The sequence below is a fragment of the Tupaia chinensis genome, unplaced genomic scaffold (genome assembly GCF_000334495.1).
Source record: "Tupaia chinensis unplaced genomic scaffold, TupChi_1.0 Scaffold000384_1, whole genome shotgun sequence".
NCBI lineage: Eukaryota > Metazoa > Chordata > Mammalia > Scandentia > Tupaiidae > Tupaia > Tupaia belangeri.
The window spans coordinates 1,085,873-1,107,534 of record NW_006159886.1 but is presented as its reverse complement, the minus strand read 5'-3'; the positions used below and the strand labels follow the sequence as shown (position 1 = coordinate 1,107,534).

Sequence of the window (21,662 nt, the reverse complement as noted above, 5' to 3'; positions counted from 1 at the left end):
TCTTTCCCTCAGGTTCAGGGCATGTCCTTCATAGCAGCAGTATTGATCTTGAACTTAGATACTGCGGATGCCTTTATTGCTTTTTCTAATCTTTTGAATAAACCCTGTCAAATGGCATTTTTTCGAGTGGACCATGGCCTTGTGAGTATTCTCTGCATATGCTTGGTACTGGGTCTATATAGCAAGAGTTGTCTAGTCAGCCTGTGTTTTCAGTGAAAACAAAACAAACCGTATCTCACCTATGAAGAGAGATTTAGAATAAGTGCTCCCAGGTGGAGGATTATTTAAGGCATCGCACTGAACTGCAGTTTAAAGGCAGGTGATTAATAGCCGTACATCCTTTTTGTTTCCTACTCTTTGTGTTCTCTTGCTTCTGTTTAGCCACATGTCTGAATGTCTTACCACGTCCTTCCAGGAAGGCAGTGTTTGTGAAAGTGTATTTAAGAGAAGGTGGCTCCAGCACCAGCATATACACTTTGTAAAAGCGGGTCCGTAGCAGCACCCACAGTAGGGTCTGGAAATTGGAACATTTTATAATTGGACTGTGTTGCTGCTCCTTGTCACCTTGGGCTCTGCTCGTGCAGGGGAGGAAGGAGGTGTGTTTAAGACCTTGCTCCTTTATTTATTTATTTTTAAAAGGCAGCTGTTTAGTGCACTGCTCTAGATGGGTCCTTACCACCCTGAATAAGTGGAAGGAGTTGACAGCAGTTGCCCTGGGAAGGCTGTGTGGTCCAGATGAGGGCAGGCTCAGAGGTGACGGGACTTGTCCAAGGCCTGCCTCTGCTGAGAGGAAAAACTGAATCCATTCTGGTTCCTAAGCCTTCATTCTTTCTGTAGCCTAGAAGAAAAGTCACCAATTTAATATAGCTTTTAAATTAGCATTGTCGTCGTTTGCTGATGACTTTTTTGTTGTTGTTTTTAAAGTTTTTGCCATAGGGCATTATGCTTGCTAGAGAGAGAGAGAGAGGGAAAGTGAGAAATCACCCCATGGGGAGATAGCCATGCCAAGGTCCCCTCTCCTCCATTTTCCTCTCTCGCATGCACCTGATGTAATCCCTAAGCTACAGATCTGGAATTTAAACCACAGTCGGCCATGTCCAGAGCCTTAATCACCACGCCACCTGCTGGCCCCTGATTCTCGCTACTTTAAGATCCAAATGATAATAATTTACATCAGCAAAGCAGTATTCCTTCCTTGGTATTTTAACAACTCCTGAATTGTTCTTGTTGAGGCAAGAAAAATTCAACTCAGAAGAATTAGGAAGTAGAAGTGGAAACTGTTGCTAAACTGGTAGCTGCCAGGGGAGATACACACTGGCAGAGTCCTTTTGAGAGACACTTGGTATTAAACTGTCAGTAGCTGTAAGTAGTAATGATAGGTGATTCTGCTCAGAGTCAGTCCTAGGAAAGTCATAAATGTAGACAAAGCATTATGCACAAAGATTATTACACAATTATTTATAGTTGCTATCATGAAAACAACTTAAAAGGGGATAGAGGGAAATGAAGAATGGTAAATTAAAATCTGGCAATGTATCTTATGCAATAGTGATATTTGCAAATAACTATAACATGGGAAAGTATTTAAGCTAAAAGGCTAATTTTTTCAAAAGTATATAAAATAGAACATATATTATAATGGCTACCATATTTAACAATAAAAAGAAATATATCACAATATTAGTAGTGTATATGGTAGGATGATTTATAGGTTGGTAGTGCTGATATAGTTCCTAAGTCTTCTACAATTAACATTGATAAGTTATTACTTTACTTTTTTTTTTAAGAATTATTTATTTAGTTAGTTTTATTTGTTGTTACTTTTTAATTTGACCAGAGAGAGAGAAACAGAAAGAGAGAGAGAGAGAAAGGGAAAGTGAGAAAGCAAGCTGCCAAGCAAGAAAAATTCAACTCAGAAGAATTAGGAAGTAGAAGTGGAAACTGTTGCTAAACTGGTAGCTGCCAGGGGAGATACACACTGGCAGAGTCCTTTTGAGAGACACTTGGTATTAAACTGTCAGTAGCTGTAAGTAGTAATGATAGGTGATTCTGCTCAGAGTCAGTCCTAGGAAAGTCATAAATGTAGACAAAGCATTATGCACAAAGATTATTACACAATTATTTATAGTTGCTATCATGAAAACAACTTAAAAGGGGATAGAGGGAAATGAAGAATGGTAAATTAAAATCTGGCAATGTATCTTATGCAATAGTGATATTTGCAAATAACTATAACATGGGAAAGTATTTAAGCTAAAAGGCTAATTTTTTCAAAAGTATATAAAATAGAACATATATTATAATGGCTACCATATTTAACAATAAAAAGAAATATATCACAATATTAGTAGTGTATATGGTAGGATGATTTATAGGTTGGTAGTGCTGATATAGTTCCTAAGTCTTCTACAATTAACATTGATAAGTTATTACTTTACTTTTTTTTTTAAGAATTATTTATTTAGTTAGTTTTATTTGTTGTTACTTTTTAATTTGACCAGAGAGAGAGAAACAGAAAGAGAGAGAGAGAGAAAGGGAAAGTGAGAAAGCAAGCTGCCAAGTCTGGGACTTGAACTGCAGTGGCCATGTGGGGGTCCAACACTCTTAAATGCAACGACCCCTGCTGGCCTGAGGTATTACTTTCATAATCAGAAAAAAAAATCTTAACCTTTCCAAGAAAAATAATGATCAGAAATTGGAAAAATCTTTAGGAGAGATTCTCTCCTTGAAACAGCTTGCCGATACGAAAGTATCCTTACTTCGCATTGCTTATGATGTTGATTCCTGGAAATTATTCCTGGGTATAAACGACATCTTACCTTTTTAAATATAATAAAATGATTTCCATCTAAATTTCTGCTTATTTTGATGGAAGGCCCCAACATTCTCTTTGGAAACATATAAAAAGTGTACCTCGGAATTTTCAGCTTACAATTTTAAGGAAGAATGACAGGATTGTCATATCGAGTGGGACCTTCTTGTCCAGCCGGCGGTGTAGCACCATGACACTTAGGCCAGAGAGCTGGATGGGCAGTCAGTCCTGCGCGTTAGAGAATGTCGGCGGCGTCCTCCACTTCTGGGCGCTGATGCCAGTAGCACATTCCCTCTTCTCCGGTTATGACCATCCAAAGTAGCTTCAGTATTGCCAGGTGTTCCTGGGTGGCAGACTGACCCCGTGGGAACCCCCACTTTACCGTACAGCCTGTTCACCCAGACGAGCAAGCGTGATCATCGCTGCGTGCTGTCTCCGTGCTTACAGCTGGAGAGCAACTGCCGAGGGTCACCCTGCCCCTCCGGGCTGCTGCTGCCGCCGAGCCAGTTGGAGTGGTTTCTCTTTCAGCCCTGCTTCCTGGCCCTTTGCTTTTTGTTTTCTTATAAAACCTGTAAGTTGTAAAGGAAGTTTCAGGAAAACACAAGCTTTTCCTTCAGTGTTTTCTCCCTTCTTGCATTCAAGGTCCTGCATTTAGGTCCGCCTGCGGTCTGGTAGGTAAGGTGGCTGGCTCTCACATGGCCAACTACGTGGCAGTTCTGGACCTGGCGATGTGAAAAACACGCAGGTTGCATGTTGTGCGTGCCCCAAATCCTGAAAGGAGGCAGGAATGGGGGAAAAGGGTTGTGGCATGCCATTCCTTATGAGGGGTGCTTTCCCTTCCATACCACACATACTCTCCGCCCCCGGCACACACACCCTCTGGCAAATCAAAGAGAAAGAACAAGGCCGGCCTTGGAAAGGCAAGTGGCATTGCCTTCACTTCACGTGTTAGTATGTTTTCTCCGAGTGCGAGAGGCTCTGAGTGAGGCATACTCTCTTTTTCCAATAGTTTTTTCACAATCTTTTTCTAATCATTCATCCCTGGTTCTTAGAAAAGCATGAGCCTGTAAAGATTCGTCTTTTGCAGTGCGTTGGGCACAGATTCCAGTCTTGGCTTCACCATACCGGTGCTGTGCCCTTATTTAGGAAGTTACGTAACTGCGCTGGGTTTCAGTTCTCCTGTCTTTAAAATGAAGAAGTAAGATTTAGCTAGTGAAGGTTAGACGTAGTGGTTATTTATACTTTGCCTAGATAGTGCCTGTGATGCGGTGCCATTCAAACTGTGTTAGCAGCGACAATTAAGATGGTTCCTAGATTCTAAAGGTATAAATAACTTTCTTTTTGTAGATTGGAAACTTATGTTGATGAGTTCATGAGTGTATTTGACGTTTTATTCCTAGATGTTGACTTACTTTGCTGCATTTGAGGTATTCTTTGAAGAAAATTTGCCGAAGTTATTTGCTCATTTCAAGAAAAACAACTTAACTCCAGACATCTACCTAATTGATTGGTAAGACTGACAGCTCCGTGTTTCAGGGCGCTTCCCCACCCCGCCCACTTCCCACTGTCCTTACTGCCAGTGTCTTCTGTGGCTCAGTGAGATTCCCTGTCTTGGTTTCCAGCCTTCCCAGCTGCCGTGCCTTTGGTGCCCTTTGTGTTCCAGGTCCCTGCACTGCTAGTCATCTGCTTAGTGCTGTGAGCTCACTGTGTTACCCTCTGTGACTCCTAACTGACCCTTCTGAATTCCTTCGAGGGGAGGATGGTGTCTGGGACCTATTTGCTATCAGAGTGCTCCTTGTCCACTGGTTAAGCAAGACCTAAGCCTCAGGTCTGTACCAGGATCTCTGCTAGCTGCTAGGTAGAGGCGGGTGGCGAGCAGGGTGCAGTGCTTGCCTGGCAGGAGTCTGCACCTAGGAGAGAGCCATGTGTCTGTAGACGCGGCGTAGCGTGTGGCGAGTACTCTCTTGGAAGGAAAGGAGGGAGGTCTGGGGCCCTGGACCCAGCCTTCGGAGTTGGACTCCATGGAGGTGACACAGAAGCCAGAGCCAGGTGTGATGACGAGAAGCAGCATGTGGGGTGCAGGGTTAGCAGTCAGTCTAGTGTACTGGGGCCTCACGTGAAAGGCATAATCTGGGGGACAGATTATGGAGGGGCTGAGATGCCAAGCTGAGCAGCTTGGGCAGGATTATAGGGGCAGAAGTCTTTTCCTTGGGGTGAGAGGGAGGCATATCCAGAAGGGAGAGGCCGGGGAGTCTGAGGGCACTGAAGCAAATCTAGATAAAAAGCAGAAGTGGGTGGAGAGCAGGGAGTGGCATAAAGTTGGTAGGTCTGTGTGGAAGTTTTGTGGCCATGCCAGAGAATCACGGTCTGCTCTGATTGTCCAGTGGGCAGTGGGTTTGCTGATGCCACAGCTGAGATCAGAGACACGACGGGAACAGATCGGGCAGTAGTGGTTAACGGATTTGACTTTAAATTTAACACAGTGATTCTGCGGTGCCCATGGAATGTCTAAATAGAGGCATCCTGAAGTGTACAGATAAGAGGGTCCAGAAAGTTCTGTGCTGGAGCAGTAGACCAGCCACGTCGTTGTGCAGAGGTGGATGTGGTCTCCAGGAGAGGGTATGCCCATGTGTCCAGGTTCGTGAGGAAGGCTGGCAGACGTGTGTGACAAAGACAGTGGTCTCCTGGGTGGCTGTCGGGGGAAGTGTGCCTCAGGAACTGAGCAGCCCTGGCCCAAACCCAGCTCCTAGCATCCTCATCTGGAGTTCACACCTATTAAGCTGGCAGGGCATTATAAGACTGCTCCCCAGCCCTCCCCTGATTTTTACGGAAAGGGCCTTGCAGAAGGAGAGACGATGCCCAGTACCAGAAAGACCACTCAGGCTTCATAGAGTACATCTAGAACTATAAGTAGGAAGCTTAGCTGGTTTGATTCCCCCCCACCCTCAGTTTTCTTCAGGAATGCAAAGGTCTTCTAGAAGGTAAAATCTAAGCCTGAAATGAGGCTGACTTCTTTAGATTAAGCAGACTTTATGTGTACCTTTGGGAGCTAACCTTTAGAATTCTTGGCACTTGATATTTCTGTCCTGTGTCCTAAAAGTATTCTGTCACAGCTAGTTTGGTGTTTGTGTGTGTGTGTGTGTGTGTGTGTGTGTGTGTGTGTGTGTGTGTTGTGTGTGTGTGTGTGTGGTGTTTGTTTGGTGTTTGTTGTGTGTGTGTGTGTTGTTTGTTTGGTGTTTGTGTGTGTGTGTGTGTGTGTTTGTTTTGTGTGTGTGTGTTGTGTCTGTGTGTTGTTTGTTTTGTGTGTGTGTGTGTGTTTTGTGTGTGTGTGTTGTTTGTTTGTTTGTTTTTGCCATTACTGTCAAGAGTTTGGAAGTAGCAGCTGGCACTAAAATCAAGGAACTGATGTCACTGTGGAATAGTAAATGCGGTGCTGTGAACTGGTCACTGTGAGGGATGCTGGGCTGGCCTGTCCGACCGTGCCGGGGCAACGTAGGGCCTGCTTTAAAGGGCCCCTTTATTTAATAAATGATCACTTCTTCACGTCTGTGAACACTGAGCTCTTGCATAGACTCACCCTCATTTATTTGACCTCATTCATTTGACTTTGAGCTCTGACCCTTCGGATTCCTGGGCCTGCAGCCTGGTCCTGGAGGAGGGGAGAGGATCCTGACAGGGCTGGACTCTTCAGCATCTGCCTTAGGTCTTTTAGGGCTTCCACGTTAGATTCTGAGAATTCTACATTAAAAGTTAGTAGTGTATTTTGGGCCAGGAGATGGCATGGTGGTTAAGGCAGCTTGAAAATCATGCCAGGTCTGTGCATGTGCTGCCCAAAATCCCAAAAGGAGAATAGAGGAGAGGGGATTGTGGCATGGTCATCCCACTGAGGGGTGATTTCTCACTTTCTATCTCTCTCATTCTCTGTCTCTTTCCAGCAAGTGTATACACGCTATAGCAAAAACTAAAAAAAAAGAAAATTTAATTGTGTCTTTTAAACATTTTTCATCTATTTCTTTTTTTAAACTTTATTTTTTAAGTATTATTTATTTTATTTGTTGTTATTGTTATTATTGTTGTTATTATTTTTTAATTTGACCAGAGAGAGAGAAAGAGAAGGTGAGAAAACAAACCACCAGACCTGGGACTCGAACCGTGATCAGCCATGTGGGAGTCCAGCACCATAACCACTGTGTCACCTACTGGCCCCATATTTATTTATTTTAATTTGACTAGAGAAGGACAGGGTGAGCGAGAGAGCATGAAGAGAGAGAGAGAGAGAGAGAGAGAGAGAGAGAGAGAGAGAGAGAGAGAAAGTGAGAAAGCAAGCTGCTAGATCTGGGACTTTAATTGCAGTTGGCCAGGTGGGGTAGTCCAGAGCCCTTAACCACCATGCCACCTGCTAACCCCTATCCATTTATTTCTTATAAAAAGAAGTACAGTTTTTGTTGTGACCCTGTGTGTGGTCACGTGTTCAGAAATAGTATATGTGTGGGACTGAATGTTTCATGAAATACTATCTAACCCTGACTACATGCAAAGTATTTTGAAACATTCTATTCTGTTCTGTTGATTAAAAAAAAAAAAAGAAAGAAAGAAAAGTGCTGGGGCCAGCAGGTGGCAAGTTAAGGCACTGAACTCCCACATACCCAAGTGGGGTTGAATTCTGGACTCCCAGGCTTGAAACTTACGCTGGGTGCTTGTGCATACATGCCCAAAATCCCGAGAGGCGAATGGAGGAGAAGGGATTGCGGAGTGGCCGTCCCCCCAAGGCCGATTTCTCACTGTCTGTCTGTCTCTCCAACACGCTCACGTGCCCTTTGGCAACAATCTCTCTTTAAAAAGATGCTGGTGGTAATCTGCTCTGTTGCTTTCACAGTCCACTGGTTGCTAACTGGGTCACAACTGGCTGTGTGAAAAATACAGGCCAGGGGGACAGCTCTGCCTGTTCCTGTCCCAGTCTGAAGAGTGTTATCATCCAGATAGAGACAAAGGCAAGGGCACCCACACTTTAAACTTACGTTTTTCATACGCCGTTTTTCTTTTCTTTTTCTTTTTCTTTTAGGTTTTTGACAAAAGCCAGTGAGAGACAGAGGGAAAATGAGAAATCACCTCCCCTGGGGGGATGACCACACTGCAACTCCTTCTCCTCCACTCTCTCAGGAGTTGGAGCATGCATGCATACACATCCGGTGTGATTTTCAAGCTGCTGGGTCCAGGACTCAAATTACAAGTCAGCCATGTGGAATCTAGTGCCTTAACCACCATGCCTTATGCTGGCCCTTGGCATGGTTTCATTTAACACTCAGAACTAGTCCCTCAGGTGCACTGTAACACCTTTTAGAAAGAATTATTTTAGAAGAATTCTTTTACGGATGAGAAAACTGAGGCTCAGGGAGGCAGGTGACTTGTATTCACACTCGAGTCTACTTGCTGTAGAGCTTGCGCGTTTTCCCACAGTGCCTTTGAAGGGATGTCAGTATAAAGGAGCAGTGTTCTTAACCTACGAGGTGGGTCCACAGCTCAGGCTCCAAAAATAGCATCAACATATTGAGGTCCCTGGGGAACTTGAAACATGGTTCTGACATATCTGTAGTGAAAAATGAGGCAGAGTTCAAGGTGTCTGGAAAGGAAGTTCCAGGAATTTTTGCTAATGAGACTTTACTGCTGCAATATAGTTGTGGCCCAAGGTCTTGTTAATGCTGCTCCCTGCGCTTCGACGAGGCCTCTGTGGTTGCTGGCTTGTTCTTAGCTACTGACTCTTCTCTGGAATTAGTCCAATAGGTTGGCATCTCCATTTGCAATTTTGGAGCAGAGCTAGGCACATCGTAAGTTGTTGGTGACATATGACAGGAAAGCCATGTATTCATGATTTACCTTTATTTTTACCTGTAGGGCCTGTGCACAGCCAGAGATGGGTGAGGAGTGGAGGTGAGAGATCACAACCTCACCCCGTGGGAGATGGCTATGGCCAGTCCCTTCTCCATTCTTTTGGGATTTTGGGCACTCACACACAAGCACCTGTTTTTGTTTTTTTTTTTCTGTTTTTGGAGAGGTTTTTGCTACAGGGCGCGTGCGCTTGCCAGACAGACAGAGAGAGACAGAGAGACAGAAAGCAAGAAATCACCCCCACGTCACAATCCCTTCTCCTCCATTCTCCTCTCGGGATCTTGGGCACGCACGCACACGCGCCCAGTGTGAGTTTAAGTAGCCAGGTGCAGGACTCGAACCGCGGTCGACTATGTGGGAGTCCAGCGACATAGCCATTACGCTAACTGCTGGTCCCAGCACCTGGTATGTTTTTCAAGTCACCAGGTCCAGGACTTGAACCATGCTGTCAGCCATGTGGGATATAGCTGCCTTAACTGCTATGTCTCCTGCTGACATCGTGTTTTACTTTTAGTCAGTGTTTATTGATGGTATGCAATGATTCAGGTCTTTGTTGGGTACTTACAGGTAAAAGTTCAGACCAGAAGCAGGGTAGCAGGTGAAGAAGAAACAGTAAAAAGCAAACTCTGCTCAGGAGCAGTCTGTTTTAGTCCTGAGTCTGGATGATTTAAAAAGAATTAAAGGTAGGGCTGGCAAGTGGCCTAGTGGTTAAGGTTGCCGAACTCCCACATGGCAGACCACAGTTCAAGTCCTGGACCTGGCAGCTTGTTTTCTCGCTTTCTCCCCCATCCCCCGGTCAAATTAAAATAAATAAATGGATAAAGTTAAATAAAATAATTCTTAAAAAAACCGAGCAATTTGGGACCAGCAGGTGGCCTGGTGAAGGCACTGGACTACCACATGGCCCACTGTGGTTCAGGTCCCAGACCTGGCAGCTTGAAGATCACCCCAGGCGTATGTGCGTGCATGTGCCCAAAATCCCAGGAGGAGTATGGAGGAGGAGGGCTGTGGCATGGCCATCCCTCATACCTGGGGGGAGGGGTGATTTCTTACTTTATCTCTGTCTCTCTCCTGCAAGCACATGTGCCATATGGCAGAAACCTTAACACACACACACAGAGGCTTGTTTATCTTACGGTTTTGGAGGTCAAACGGCTGTGCCTGGTGAGGCTCTCTCATTGGGGGGATAGGGGTGGGGGAGGTCCTGAGTGGGCACAGGGCAGGACCTGGGAAAACTTGAGCCGAGCAGAGCAGGTCTGTGTGCTCGTGGGTGTCTGCGTTTCTGCTCTGTTTGCTTTCTCTATATAAAGTGTCTAGGAGCCAGTCATAAGGGTCCCACTCTCACCACCTTTTTCCTAATCACCTTCTAAAAGCCCTACCTTTTAATCCCTTATTTGGATTAAATTTTTATCCTCTCAGCACCATTACAATGGCTCATCAAGTCTCTTTAAAATTTTTTTAAGGGTATTTGAGAGGCAGCAAAAGAGACAGAGACAAAGTTGCTCACTTCCCCCCAGCTTGTGCCGGCCTGTGGACTTGAACTGGCAGCCTTCCCATAATATAGATCTGCTTTGCAGAATGATGTGTTCTACTGCTGTGCCACTGTCTGTTTCCTGCTTACCAGATTATAACACATGATAATTGGAGGACACATCCGAGCACTAACCCCAAAGCTGTCATTTGACAACTGTTCATTATTTTGTTTCATCTCCACAGTGTCTGGAAGCAGGTATCCCTATTTCTGAGCACACAGGAAGTCACTGAGGCCTGCTTCCCCAGTGTCCTACCTATAGTGAGCCGTCCAGGTTGGTCTGACTCCCGAGCGTTTGCTTTTCCTGCTGTTACACCACCTTCCCTAACGCCACATGCACACCTTTAACAGCTGGACCTGGCTCCAGATCGCCTTGTGGCTCTGCGCTGTGCATGTGTGTGTAAAACATGGCAGATTCCTGGGCTTCCGAGTAATTAATTGCCTGAACAAAAAAGCCTTTTTCTTCTTCTCGCATTAGGGAAAGTTGAGGGGTTCTGGGGTTTGGCCAACTGAGTGTCCAGCTGTGTAGATGCTTAAGTAAGATGGCTACAGTTTGAGAAGAGTCTTTCCTGCCTTGCTCTCTGCCCATCAGACCTGCTTTCCCCATCCCGTGTCAGCACAGAGCAGAGGATGTCCTGTTTCCTGCTGCTCTTTTCACAGAGCACCTCTGTGTGCCTGGCTTCTTGCTTGCTCAGGGTCCTATGTCAGGGAACGTGTCCGTTCCTGAGGGCCACTCCTCCATGTGGACCCTTGAGTTATCTAGCCCAGTGGCTCATGAAGATTGACGCTTCGGAATCAGTACCCACCGCTACTGCTCTCCCAGCAAGGGATGAGCTTACTACTCTTCTCAGTGTAGATGCAAGGAGCAGAAGGGCTCATCAGCTGTCTTCGTCTTCCTACAGAGTTTTGAGTGTTCCAACTGCCAAGGATCCACATTTGGTGGGAGGACTGACATGAGGTCATTTAACTTTTCAAAATATTTCCCATTGTTATCTAACGGCAGAGTTATTTGGAGGCCTAAGTGGGTTTTGTAATAAATAGTTTTGAATTAATAAAAGAATCAAGCAGTATATTTCATATCATGATTAGTGTTTCTTTTTTTTCTTTTTGGAGAGGTTTTTGCTAGAGGGTGCATGTGCTCGCCATACAGACAGAGAGAAACAGAGAGACAGAAAGCGAGAAATCACTCCCCAGGGGAGATGGCCATGCCGCAATCCCTTCTCCTCCGTTCTCCTCTCGGGATCTTGGGCACGCACACACACGTGCCTGGCATGAGTTTAAGTCACCGGGTCTGGGACTCGAACCGCGATCGACTACGTGGGAGTCCAGCGACACAGCCATTATGCTAACTGCTGGTCCCCATGATTAGTGTTTCCTGAGATGCCGTTTAATGATACTTGGAAGTCTCATCATCATGCTGACCTTCTAACATAAAGGATAGGTTCAAGACAAAGTGACTGCAAGGAGATTTCTGTTTCCATTGCATCTTGCTCGCAGTTCACATTTTCTTTTTTTAATTTGACCAGAGAGAGAAAGTGAGGAAAGCAAGCCACCAGGTCTGGGTCTCGAGCGACCGTCAGCCATGTGGGTGCCCAACCACCACACCATCTGCCACTCACAGTTCACTTGTGAGCTACCTATAGATGTGCCCAAGGGTGTGTGCACTGACTGATGTCAGAGGGGAAGTGACAAACCTCCCACCCCCCTGGGGGATGGCCACACCACAGTCCCTTCTCCTCTCAGGATTTTGGGCATATATACACACATGCCCAGTGTGATTTTCAAGCCTCTGGGTCCGGGACTTGAACTGCAAAGTTGGCCATGTAGCATCCAGCCATTTTAGCCACCATGCCACCTGCTGGCCCATTCCAACTTTTAATGAATGCAATTCTGTGTTGGGAATTTAACCTTACTGCATTTAAACCTCAGAAAATCGAATCGGGCTAAGTTTAAGCCCATTCTTATCTAGCACCGACTGTCCTGTTCAAGTGTTTTAGGAACACTGGGAGCACCGTGGTTGGGAGTAGGAGCTAGGGGCCACTTTTTAAACCAGCTCTTGAGGCAGAGGCTCTTTCCCAGGAACCAGTTAGGATGGGAAAGTTGGGACGTGGCTGGAAATTGGTGGAGTCAGGCCGCAGGGCCAGGTGTCTGGTGGAGGCTTCATGAGAGACTGCTAGGTGACTTTCACCCTTTCACTTCAAGCCGGGGTCAGCCACCTCCCGGCATTCGCAGTCTTCTCATCTATGAAATGCAGATGGTGGCTAAGGCTCTGCTTGGGGCAGTAGTCGGGATGGAGTCGAAGACTCCAGGTACGGTGCATGAAGCAAGCCTTTGTTGTTGCAGCCTGCGGCCTCGCATTCGTACAGTAGGTGCATGTCAGTTGTACTACACGGATGCTGTCTCGCTGTCTTCCTGCCTCACGATTCGAGTAGCCCCCCTTCTTTCGTACTGCCCTGCTTCCTGCAAATTCAGACAAGCAGTTAAAATAGACGAAGTCAGATAAGAGTGTTTTCTGGAAATTGTCAAGGCTTGCTTGACAAGGAAAAACTCCTTTCCTCCCACATACATTATGGGAGAAGTAGATACACATAACTTGTACTCGATGTCTTGTATGAGCTGATAGCTGTTGCATTCATTTAGCAACATAGAAATGTATTTTGGGCTTGGTGGTGCCCGGCCTCTGGCAAAAACTACTGGAGGCTGGAGGATTGTGGCATCGACTTCGTCTCTCTCTCTGTCTCTCTCAATGCACATTAAAAAAAAAAAAATATATATATATATACACACACACACGCACACACATATGTGTGTATAAATAACTTTGTATTTTTAGCTGAAATTACCATTTAAAAATTACTTCTTTCATGAAAGTGAGGAAGACAGACACCGTGCTGAAATCCTTCCTGTAGCCAGCCAGGATCCCAGGTGTCTGCAGGTGTACCTAGCATGTTCACACTGACCCAGGATCTGAACCCTGGTCTCCATGGGGCTTAGTATCACACACGGGGGACCTACACAGTTTTAGTTTGCTATAGGAGGGTGTGTGTTTGCCAGAGGCAGTGAGAAAGAGAGAGAGGGAAAGCGAGGATTCACCCCCCAGGGGAGATGACCGTGCCGCAACCCCTTCTCCACTCTCCTCTCAGGATTTTGGGCATGCATGTACACATGCCTGGCATGTTCTTCAAGCCACCAGGTTTGGGACTTGAACTGCACAGAAGGCAAGAATATGCAGAGGGCCGGGAAGACAGACATTTCTTGGGAGAAAGAGAAATGCTTGAATTCTGTGTCCTGCTGTGGCAAGAGCTCAGGGGCAGTTCCGGGGGCCGAGGCAGTTTTGCTGTTGCCTCTTTCTGCACTGTTGTCTGGCTGGCAGCAGGGCGCAGACTGAGGACATGGTGAAGGAAGGCGGGAGTGATGGCCTCCCAGAGGGAGGGTCTTGTGAGGACAGCAGCCTTCTCGTTCTCATCAGGCTCGATCCCATGGTTGGGTTTCTGTGGAACCGGCACAGAGCCTGGTGTCACCTTCCCCAGCCTTGTGGGCTGGAGCCGAGTGGCTCTTCAGCTGTGTGAGGTGCCCGCTTAGCCACTTTTCTGAGGATTGTTTCAGGGAGCCATTCACAGCTGTCCTTTGAATGTGAGTGTGGTTTAAAATACACCGAGCAGTGAGAGCTCCTGGGAGTGAAGGGCTTTCGCCGAGAGAGGAGCTGAGAGGAGCGGAGGGGACAATGGGAGTACCCCTGAACAGCCCCAGCTCCAGGAGGAAGGAGAATGCCCTCATTGTTCTGAGATCTTGCCTGGGAAGGCACCTGCAGCCTCCAGCTGGGTACAGAAGCTTAGGGACAGCTCTGGACTCTTGGAGTGGAGCCCAGGACCTGAGAGAGGTCAGGAGGTGGCCCGTGGGGTGGACAGACTGGGAGCTGGTCACTGGGAGGCCTTCCAGAGGCTGCAAGGCTCAGATGATGTGAAGGGCAGCAGGAAGGTAGACAGGGCTGCCCCTCTGCTCACCACCTGTACTACCAGCGCTGCTCAGAGGGACACTGGTGGGCTGGTGAGACAGCTGTTATGAAAGGGTAGGTGTGAGGTGCAGTGTGAGCATTTAACAGGAAACCCAGTCTATCCCAAGAGTCAGAAGACAGCCTTCCAAGAAATGCTCACCTAGGCTGAGACTTGGATAAGAAGACCTTGCCAGGGGAAGGTTTGAAAAAGTTCGCAGCGTTATACACAATAGCCAAGGTACGGGAGTAACCCAAGCGCCCTCCGCAGGTGAGTGGATAAGGGAGGTGAGGTACGTGAACACGGTGGAATACTCATTTGGCCTTTGAAAGGAGGAAAATCCTGTCATTTGTAACACCGAGAAGGTTATGCTGAGTGAAATAAGCCAGGCCCAGAAAGATAAATACCACGTGATTTCACTTCTTGGTAGACTCTAAGTTAATTCAAAGAGAGTATAATGAATGGGTACTGGAAACTTGGGGTGAGGAGGAGGTAATGGGGGATGTTGACCAAAGGACACAAAGTTTGGATAGGAAGAATAGATTCTGAGATCTGTAACAGAGTGGAGTGACTGTCGTTAATAATGTATTACATATTTCAAGATAAGAGTAAGTTTCAAATGTGTCACCTTAAAAAGTGTTAAGTAAACAAGATAGTGGACCGACTGGCTTACTGATGCCACGTTACATTCATGTACTGAGACATCACGTCCTACCCCACTAATGGATACGGCTGTGATTTGCCCTTCCGAGTAATATTAATAGTAAATTAGAATATATTTTGGGATGGCTCTGTGGCATAGTGGTCAAGGGAGCTGGATCCCGCAGGGCTGCCTGTCATTCAAATCCTGGCCCCAGAGGCTTGAAAAACATGCACAGTGTGTGTGCATGCGCCCTCTCGCAATTGTAGTACTTTCCTTTAAAAGACACATTTTCTTAAGGTAAACATTCAAGTTCTTAATTTTCCCAATTTAGTACATTTTAAAAAACAATAAATTATATACAAAAGGCATAATTATGCTTTTCTGCCTGAAGTACACACTGAGCAGTCCATTTTTTTTTTTAATTTCCAGCAGCGTTTGACCATCATCACTCTCTGATCCTTGCAGCCCTTTACTTGGTGCCGTCTACGTAGACTATTCCCAAATGTGTGTTGCCCGCCGGAGCCTCGCCTTGAGCTCTAATTCACTCCGTTTATACCCTTGGATGTCTGCCTTGCCAAGTTAACTTCTCTTAAAAGTTCAACTCTTAGGACCAGCAGATGGCATAAGGGTTGCGTTACTGGACTCCCATGTAGTCAACCGTGGTTTGAGTCCCGGGCCCTGGCTGCTTAAAGGCTGGGTGCATGTGTGTCATGCCCAAAATCCCGAGAGGAGTAGAGAAGTGATTGCTGCCTGGCCATCCCCTCGGTGGGTGATTTCTTGCTTTCTGTCTCTCAAGTGAGTGTAAATGCCCTATAGCAACAATCTCTCTTAAGGAAAAAAAAAAAGGAATTCAACCCTTGCCCTCCTGTCTAAACCAGGAATTACACAGTTCCTTAATGACATCGCCATCCTTTCAGTTACTCAAAGACCCAGTATCCTGCTCAGCACATTGCTCTGAGCAGACCCTCCGCTAGTTTCCCACTCCGGAATAAAACCTAAAGACCTTACAGTATCCCAGAAGGCCCTGCTCATTCTAGGCCCTGTTCTCCCACGGACATCTTCATGCAGTCTGCCCTGGCCGTGTTTTGCCCCAGTGGCTGGCCACCTTCCACCATGCCTTGACCATGCAGGCCCTGCTCTGACCTCAGAACTTGTGAACATGTTCTGGATGCTTTCCGGACAGCCTGAGCTGGCTGGCTTGCCTCCTCTCCAGGGCGTTATGGAAATGGTGGAAATGGCCTTCTTGACCACCCTGTCTAGAAGTGCGTGTGTGTGTACACTCATCCTGGCAGTCCACACTTCCTGCCCTTGCTTTTATTCAAGTCACCCCCTGACACTGTGTGTTATTTATCCCCCTTTGTCCCCGAGGGCAGGGAATATTGTCTGTTTTGTTCAACACTCTGTATCTTCTTTACCAAAGAATGGGACTCACCTAGTAGGCTTCAAGAAGTATTCGTGGAGAGTGGACTGAGCTTCTTAGTGTTGTAAGGAGTCAGTTCAGCCACTTGTCTCATGGAGAGATTGAGCGCCTGGGATCGTGGCGAGGATAAGCAGATAGCACTGTCACACTGTGCCTGGCATTTTTGATCACTCATATGGGACCTTAACTTCAGAAAGTTCAGTACCAGCCTAAAGCAGTTTATGGAGGGATCAACAGATAGCGTAATGGTTACATTGCTGGACTCTCATGTAGTCGACTGCGGTTCAAGTCCTGGACCCAGTGGCTTAAAACTTAAACCAGGTGTGTGTGTGTGCCCAAAATCCCGAGAGGAGAATGGGGAAGGGATTGCAGTATGGTCATCCCCCCCGCCCCGAGAGGATGATTTCTTGCTTTCTGTCTGTCTCTCTCTTTCTGGCAAGCGCATGTGCCCTATAGCAAAAATCTCTCTCTTAAAAATAGTTTATGGAGATACACAAATCTGAATCCAGGAATGTTGTGTTAAATAAGAAAAGAAAAGGTTTATTTTATATAAGTTTTTTAGGAAGGAAAAAAAGAATATTGAAGAAATCTTTTCTTCTTTGCTTATAGCTATTCTATTTCTCTTATAATTTTTTTCCTTAAGAAGATGCAAGGGATTTACAGCCCATGTATGATCTGGCATGCAAGAGTATGGATCAAGTCAGTTCTTTTTTCATTTTGTAAAAATAATGTTAAAAAGAACATACATTCAACACATACGTGTGCCTGATCATTAAGACCAATAACATTCTCCAGAGAGAACTGAGCATATTCTCTAGTTTGAGACTAGAAATGAGATTTCTTTGATTTTTCTTTAACAATATATTTTAGAATGGGTGATGAAATGGTTTTCTGTTTTTAAAATAGTCAGATGCTCAGGATGAAGCTTTGTTATGACTTAAAGTTTCCTCCCAAGGCCATGCCGGCGTGTTTCCTTAGGAAGTGTGCTGTAGCCTGGGTGTTGGAACGTGGGCTTTGGAGCAGGACCGAGTCTGACTTCGCCGCATACTGTGGTAGGTCTTGTGGCCTTTCAGCGAACCATCCTGGTGGAAGGTCCTGTGGCCTTTCAGTGTACCATCCTGGTGGTAGGTCCTGTGACCTTTCAGTGTACCATCCTGGTGGTAGGTCCTGTGGCCTTTGAGTGTACCATCCTGGTGGTAGGTCCTATGACCTTTCAGTGTACCATCCTGATGGTAGGTCCTGTGACCTTTCAATGAACCATTCTGGTGATGAGTCCTGTGGCCTTTCAGTGTACCATCCTGGTGGTGGGTCCTGTGGCCTTTGAGTGTACCATCCTGGTGGTAGGTCCTGTGGCCTTTCAGCGAACCATCTGGTAGTAGGTCCTGTGGCCTTTGAATGTACCATCCTAGTGGTAGGTCCTGTGGCCTTTTGAGTGTACCATCCTGGTGGTAGGTCCTGTGGCCTTTGAGTGTACCATCCTGGTGGTAGGTCCTGTGGCCTTTGTACCATCCTGGTGGTAGGTCCTGTGGCCTTTGAGTGTACCATCCTGGTGGTAGGTCCTGTGGCCTTTCAGCGAACCATCCTGAGGCCCAGTTCCCTCAGCAAAAGAGATGAAAGAGCCCATCTCCACAGTGGTCAGGTCATGGAGGAGGGATGCCCTGGGGTGTCTGTGATGCTGTATGGCACAGAGCAGCCTTCCGTGGCTTATTGTTTTCATGACGTAAGGGTTTTCTGTGGCATCTGTCTTCCTGTTTCATCGTCTCTGTTGGATGAAATCTAAATTGTTAATGCTTTCTTAGATCTCTTAGGGCTTTCAGGCTCTGCCAGAGGATTTCCCGGAGGCGATTGGTCTTAATTCACAGCTGTGTGCTGTGCTGCTTGTGTGTCCTCTGGGTTCTGGGGGAAAGGGTGCTTCCAGGGCAGAGTGCCTAGAAGAGTGCTTGGAGATTCTAGAGCGAACTGCATGCTGGGCTTCCCTACAGGTGGAAAACCTTGCCCCTGGGGTCCAGGCTCAGACTGACCACCATGGTGTCATTTTTCTCTATTATAGGAGAGTAGAGTTGGACCGTGGAAGGTTTAATGGCATTATCTCCCAATAGAGTCAGCCCTGTCTGAGCCTAGCACTGGGGTTCGGTGATTGCAGACCCATGTTGTCCCTGGAGCTGCATGGAGACTACTGGGATCTGTGGAAGAGTGATTTTCCAAGAGGGATAGGGGATGTTCCCTACCCAGTTGGGAACTGGCACTCATAAATGAGAACTGTTACTGAAGGAATGGTACTAAGAACACTGATGTCTCTGGAATCCTAAAGCAGATTGGGCATTTGTCACCCCCTGGAGTTACTCAGCAAAGGTTGCCAGGCACCTAGATGCTAACGATGGGGATGAAGAGGGCGGTCCGGGTGGGGGACAGTGCATTGTGATAAACTGCAGGGTATGGGGAAGCCCAGGGCCCTGAGAACTGGTTCCAGGAGTGAGGAACTGAGCTGGGTGCCGAGCGTGGCAGCTGAGGTAGGAGGGTGGTTCACAGAGAATCTGCTTGGCCTGCATACGAACTCACCTTGTGACATAGACACAGACTGGTTTGGAAATGCTTAAACCTGGAGACCAGCAAGTGGCGTGGTGAAGACGCTGAATTCCCACGCGGCTAGCCATGGTTTGAGTCCCGAACACACAGCTTGAAAATCATGCCACGCATGTGTGTATGCATGCTCAAAATCTTAGGAGGAGAACGGAGAAGGGACTGTGGCATGGTCACACACACACACACACACACACCCGTGGGTGGATTTCTCACTTCCTCTCTCTGACAAGTGCATGTGCCCCATGGCAAAAACCTTAAACAAAACAAAGCAAAACCAAAAATAGCGTTTAAACCTGGTTACACAGTTGGTCACTCAGGGTTTATTACTTAGGTAGTTTGGATTGTGAATATCATGTTTTAGGGACCACATGACTGTTTTTACTTTTTTTCTGATGGTTTGCACCATTAAAGTGTACTGTCATGTTTTTGTTATCTGCCTTGAATCGCAGGGAGAAATGGACTTTGTCCCTTTGCTGACCCCTACTGGGAAGAAAGTGTAGAATACTCTTTAAGTCATGGGCATGTGTGCCCTGAATGGCTACTTTCTCGTTAGTGTTTTCTCCACCAGATTCGCTTTTAAAGGTGGAGAGTTCGTGCACCCCACGTGTGCATGAGCGGGCGGCATCCTCTGCGGGGTCGGTTAGGCCGTGACCCTTTTCCCAGCCCTCTAGCTCTTCAGACTCCTGGGCACCCACTTGTGTATCAGGCATGTTTTCAAGCCGAGCAGGTTGGCTGTGTAGCTTCCAGCCTCACGGGGCCACCTCCGTTAACGGCTACACTGAGGTCCGTAAAGTCAGGTGCTCTGTCTCCTTACCATGTATCCAGCACCTACCACGGAATAAGCTGTCAGTGCTAGATAAGTGTGTGGTAAGCTGGAGTCAGCAGTGTCGGTAATTCTCAAGTTGTGTCTGAGATTCTCCGTGAGAGCAGTCATGCGGTGCTTTATGTCATTTCACGTTTGGCCGTCAGGCCCTGTGCATGACAGTGACACGAGTCAGGGAGGGTTTTAATGGATTCAGAATGGAATCCAGAGTTCTTTCTCTGTACCATCCAGATTCTGAAACCCTCTTACTTTTTCTCTAGGATCTTTACCTTGTACAGTAAATCTTTGCCCCTGGACCTGGCCTGTCGAATCTGGGATGTGTTCTGTCGAGATGGGGAAGAGTTCCTCTTCCGCACGGCCCTGGGCATCCTGAAGCTGTTCGAGGACATCCTGACCAAGATGGACTTCATCCACATAGCCCAGTTCCTGACCAGGCTGCCCGAGGACTTGCCCGCAGAAGAGGTCTTTGCCTCCATTGCTACGATCCAGATGCAGAGTCGGAACAAGAAGTGGGCCCAGGTGAGTGGCCCTTGTCCTCCACATGGTGGATTGGCGCAATAGCGTACTTGAGGGGCCACTCTTGGAAGTGCGTGCCGAGAGGACGGGCTCTTGGGAGTAGTCCTTGGAATTGAGGGCATCCAGGTTTGAGGCTTGGCTTTGTCCCATGGCGTCTGGGCAAGTCATTTCCTCCTTGGGTTCTGTCATTTGGAGCGGGATATGGCTAATAAAGTCTTCCCGCCTACTCTGCAGCGTACTGGGAGGGTCAGAACGTCTGTTTTACCATCATAGTGCTCTCTACGTGTTAAAAGTCATTTTTGCAAACCAAGTCACCCACACCCATTTAAAAATAATGCCAACACCAGAAAGCAGGGGCGATTGACTCCCTGAGCCCTAACCCGTGGGCTATGCCCTGTGCTTGACGTAGATGAGACTGTCCCCCTCCCACTGGTAACAAAGGAGGCCCGAGAGTCACCTGAGGAGGGTGCCAGGCCCTCCCAGTTCCTGCCTCCTGGTGTGTGGCTGTGGCCCTCTAGCGGCTCTGTTGGCAGAACAGCTGAGCTGACAATATTACAGGAAATAGGGGGAAAAGCCCCAACTCGGGTCCTGCTCCTTATATAATCCCCATCTGTGGGAGTATCAGGTGCGAGTTGGTGGCTATCTGTGGAAGCTTATACTTTCCCTTATGGGCCAAGTAATGCCTGTTCTTGATTTAACTTTATTAATGAAAGGTTTAAAATGTGTACAAAAATAGAATAACAGTCCCCCATGTGCTTGCCGCCCAGCTTCAGTAACTGTTGGTGCCTTGTTTCAGCTGGACTCCACCCACGACTCCCCTTCCGGGAGCATTTTGAAGTAGATGTTAATGCACCTCTCTCTAAACCATCTGTCTCTAAGCCAGGCCTCTTAACTACAGTAATGTTGTCACTAAAAATGTTAGTTATTCCTTCCTGTCATGAGGTAACCCAGTTTTCAAATTCCTAATTGTTTCGAACGTCATAAATAGCCTTTATATTTGTCTTGAAAGAAGATCCAAATAAGGTCCATATACTCTGATTGCATGAAAGATCTTTTAACTACATGTATGTATATTTCTGTGTACATATATGTGGGTATTTATGTATGTATATATTTGCTGTTTTACTTTTTTCCTTTACATTCCTTCCTTTTTAAAATAATTATCTTCTTGAATTTTATTCATTATTATTATTATTATTATTATTACTTAAATTTGACCAGAGAGACACAGAGAGAGAGAGGAAAAGTGAGAAAACAAACTACCAGGTCTGGGACTCGAACCATGGTCAGCCATATGGGAGTCCAATGCCCCAACCACCATGCCACCTACTAGCCCCCATTATATACCTTTCTTGCCTCTCTTTACTTATTGAAGAAGATTGATCATTTCCCACAACCTGGATTTGTCTAGTCGTGGCCATGGTATTGTTTAACATGTTCCTCTTTATTTCCTGCA

The 21,662-nt window shown here is 46.6% G+C and overlaps 1 protein-coding gene across 2 annotated transcripts in view; it reads left to right on the top strand.

Moving 5' to 3' along the window:
* The window catches only part of TBC1D14 (TBC1 domain family member 14), a 127,217-nt gene that overhangs the window by 101,043 nt on the left and 4,512 nt on the right, over nucleotides 1-21,662 (top strand). For both annotated transcript variants that reach the window (XM_006153644.3, XM_006153647.3), the window contains 3 exons: nucleotides 13-141; nucleotides 4,213-4,322; nucleotides 19,951-20,209. In XM_006153644.3, coding sequence (XP_006153706.1) covers nucleotides 13-141; nucleotides 4,213-4,322; nucleotides 19,951-20,209 — 498 coding nt within the window. The remainder of the gene's footprint in view (nucleotides 1-12; nucleotides 142-4,212; nucleotides 4,323-19,950; nucleotides 20,210-21,662) is intronic.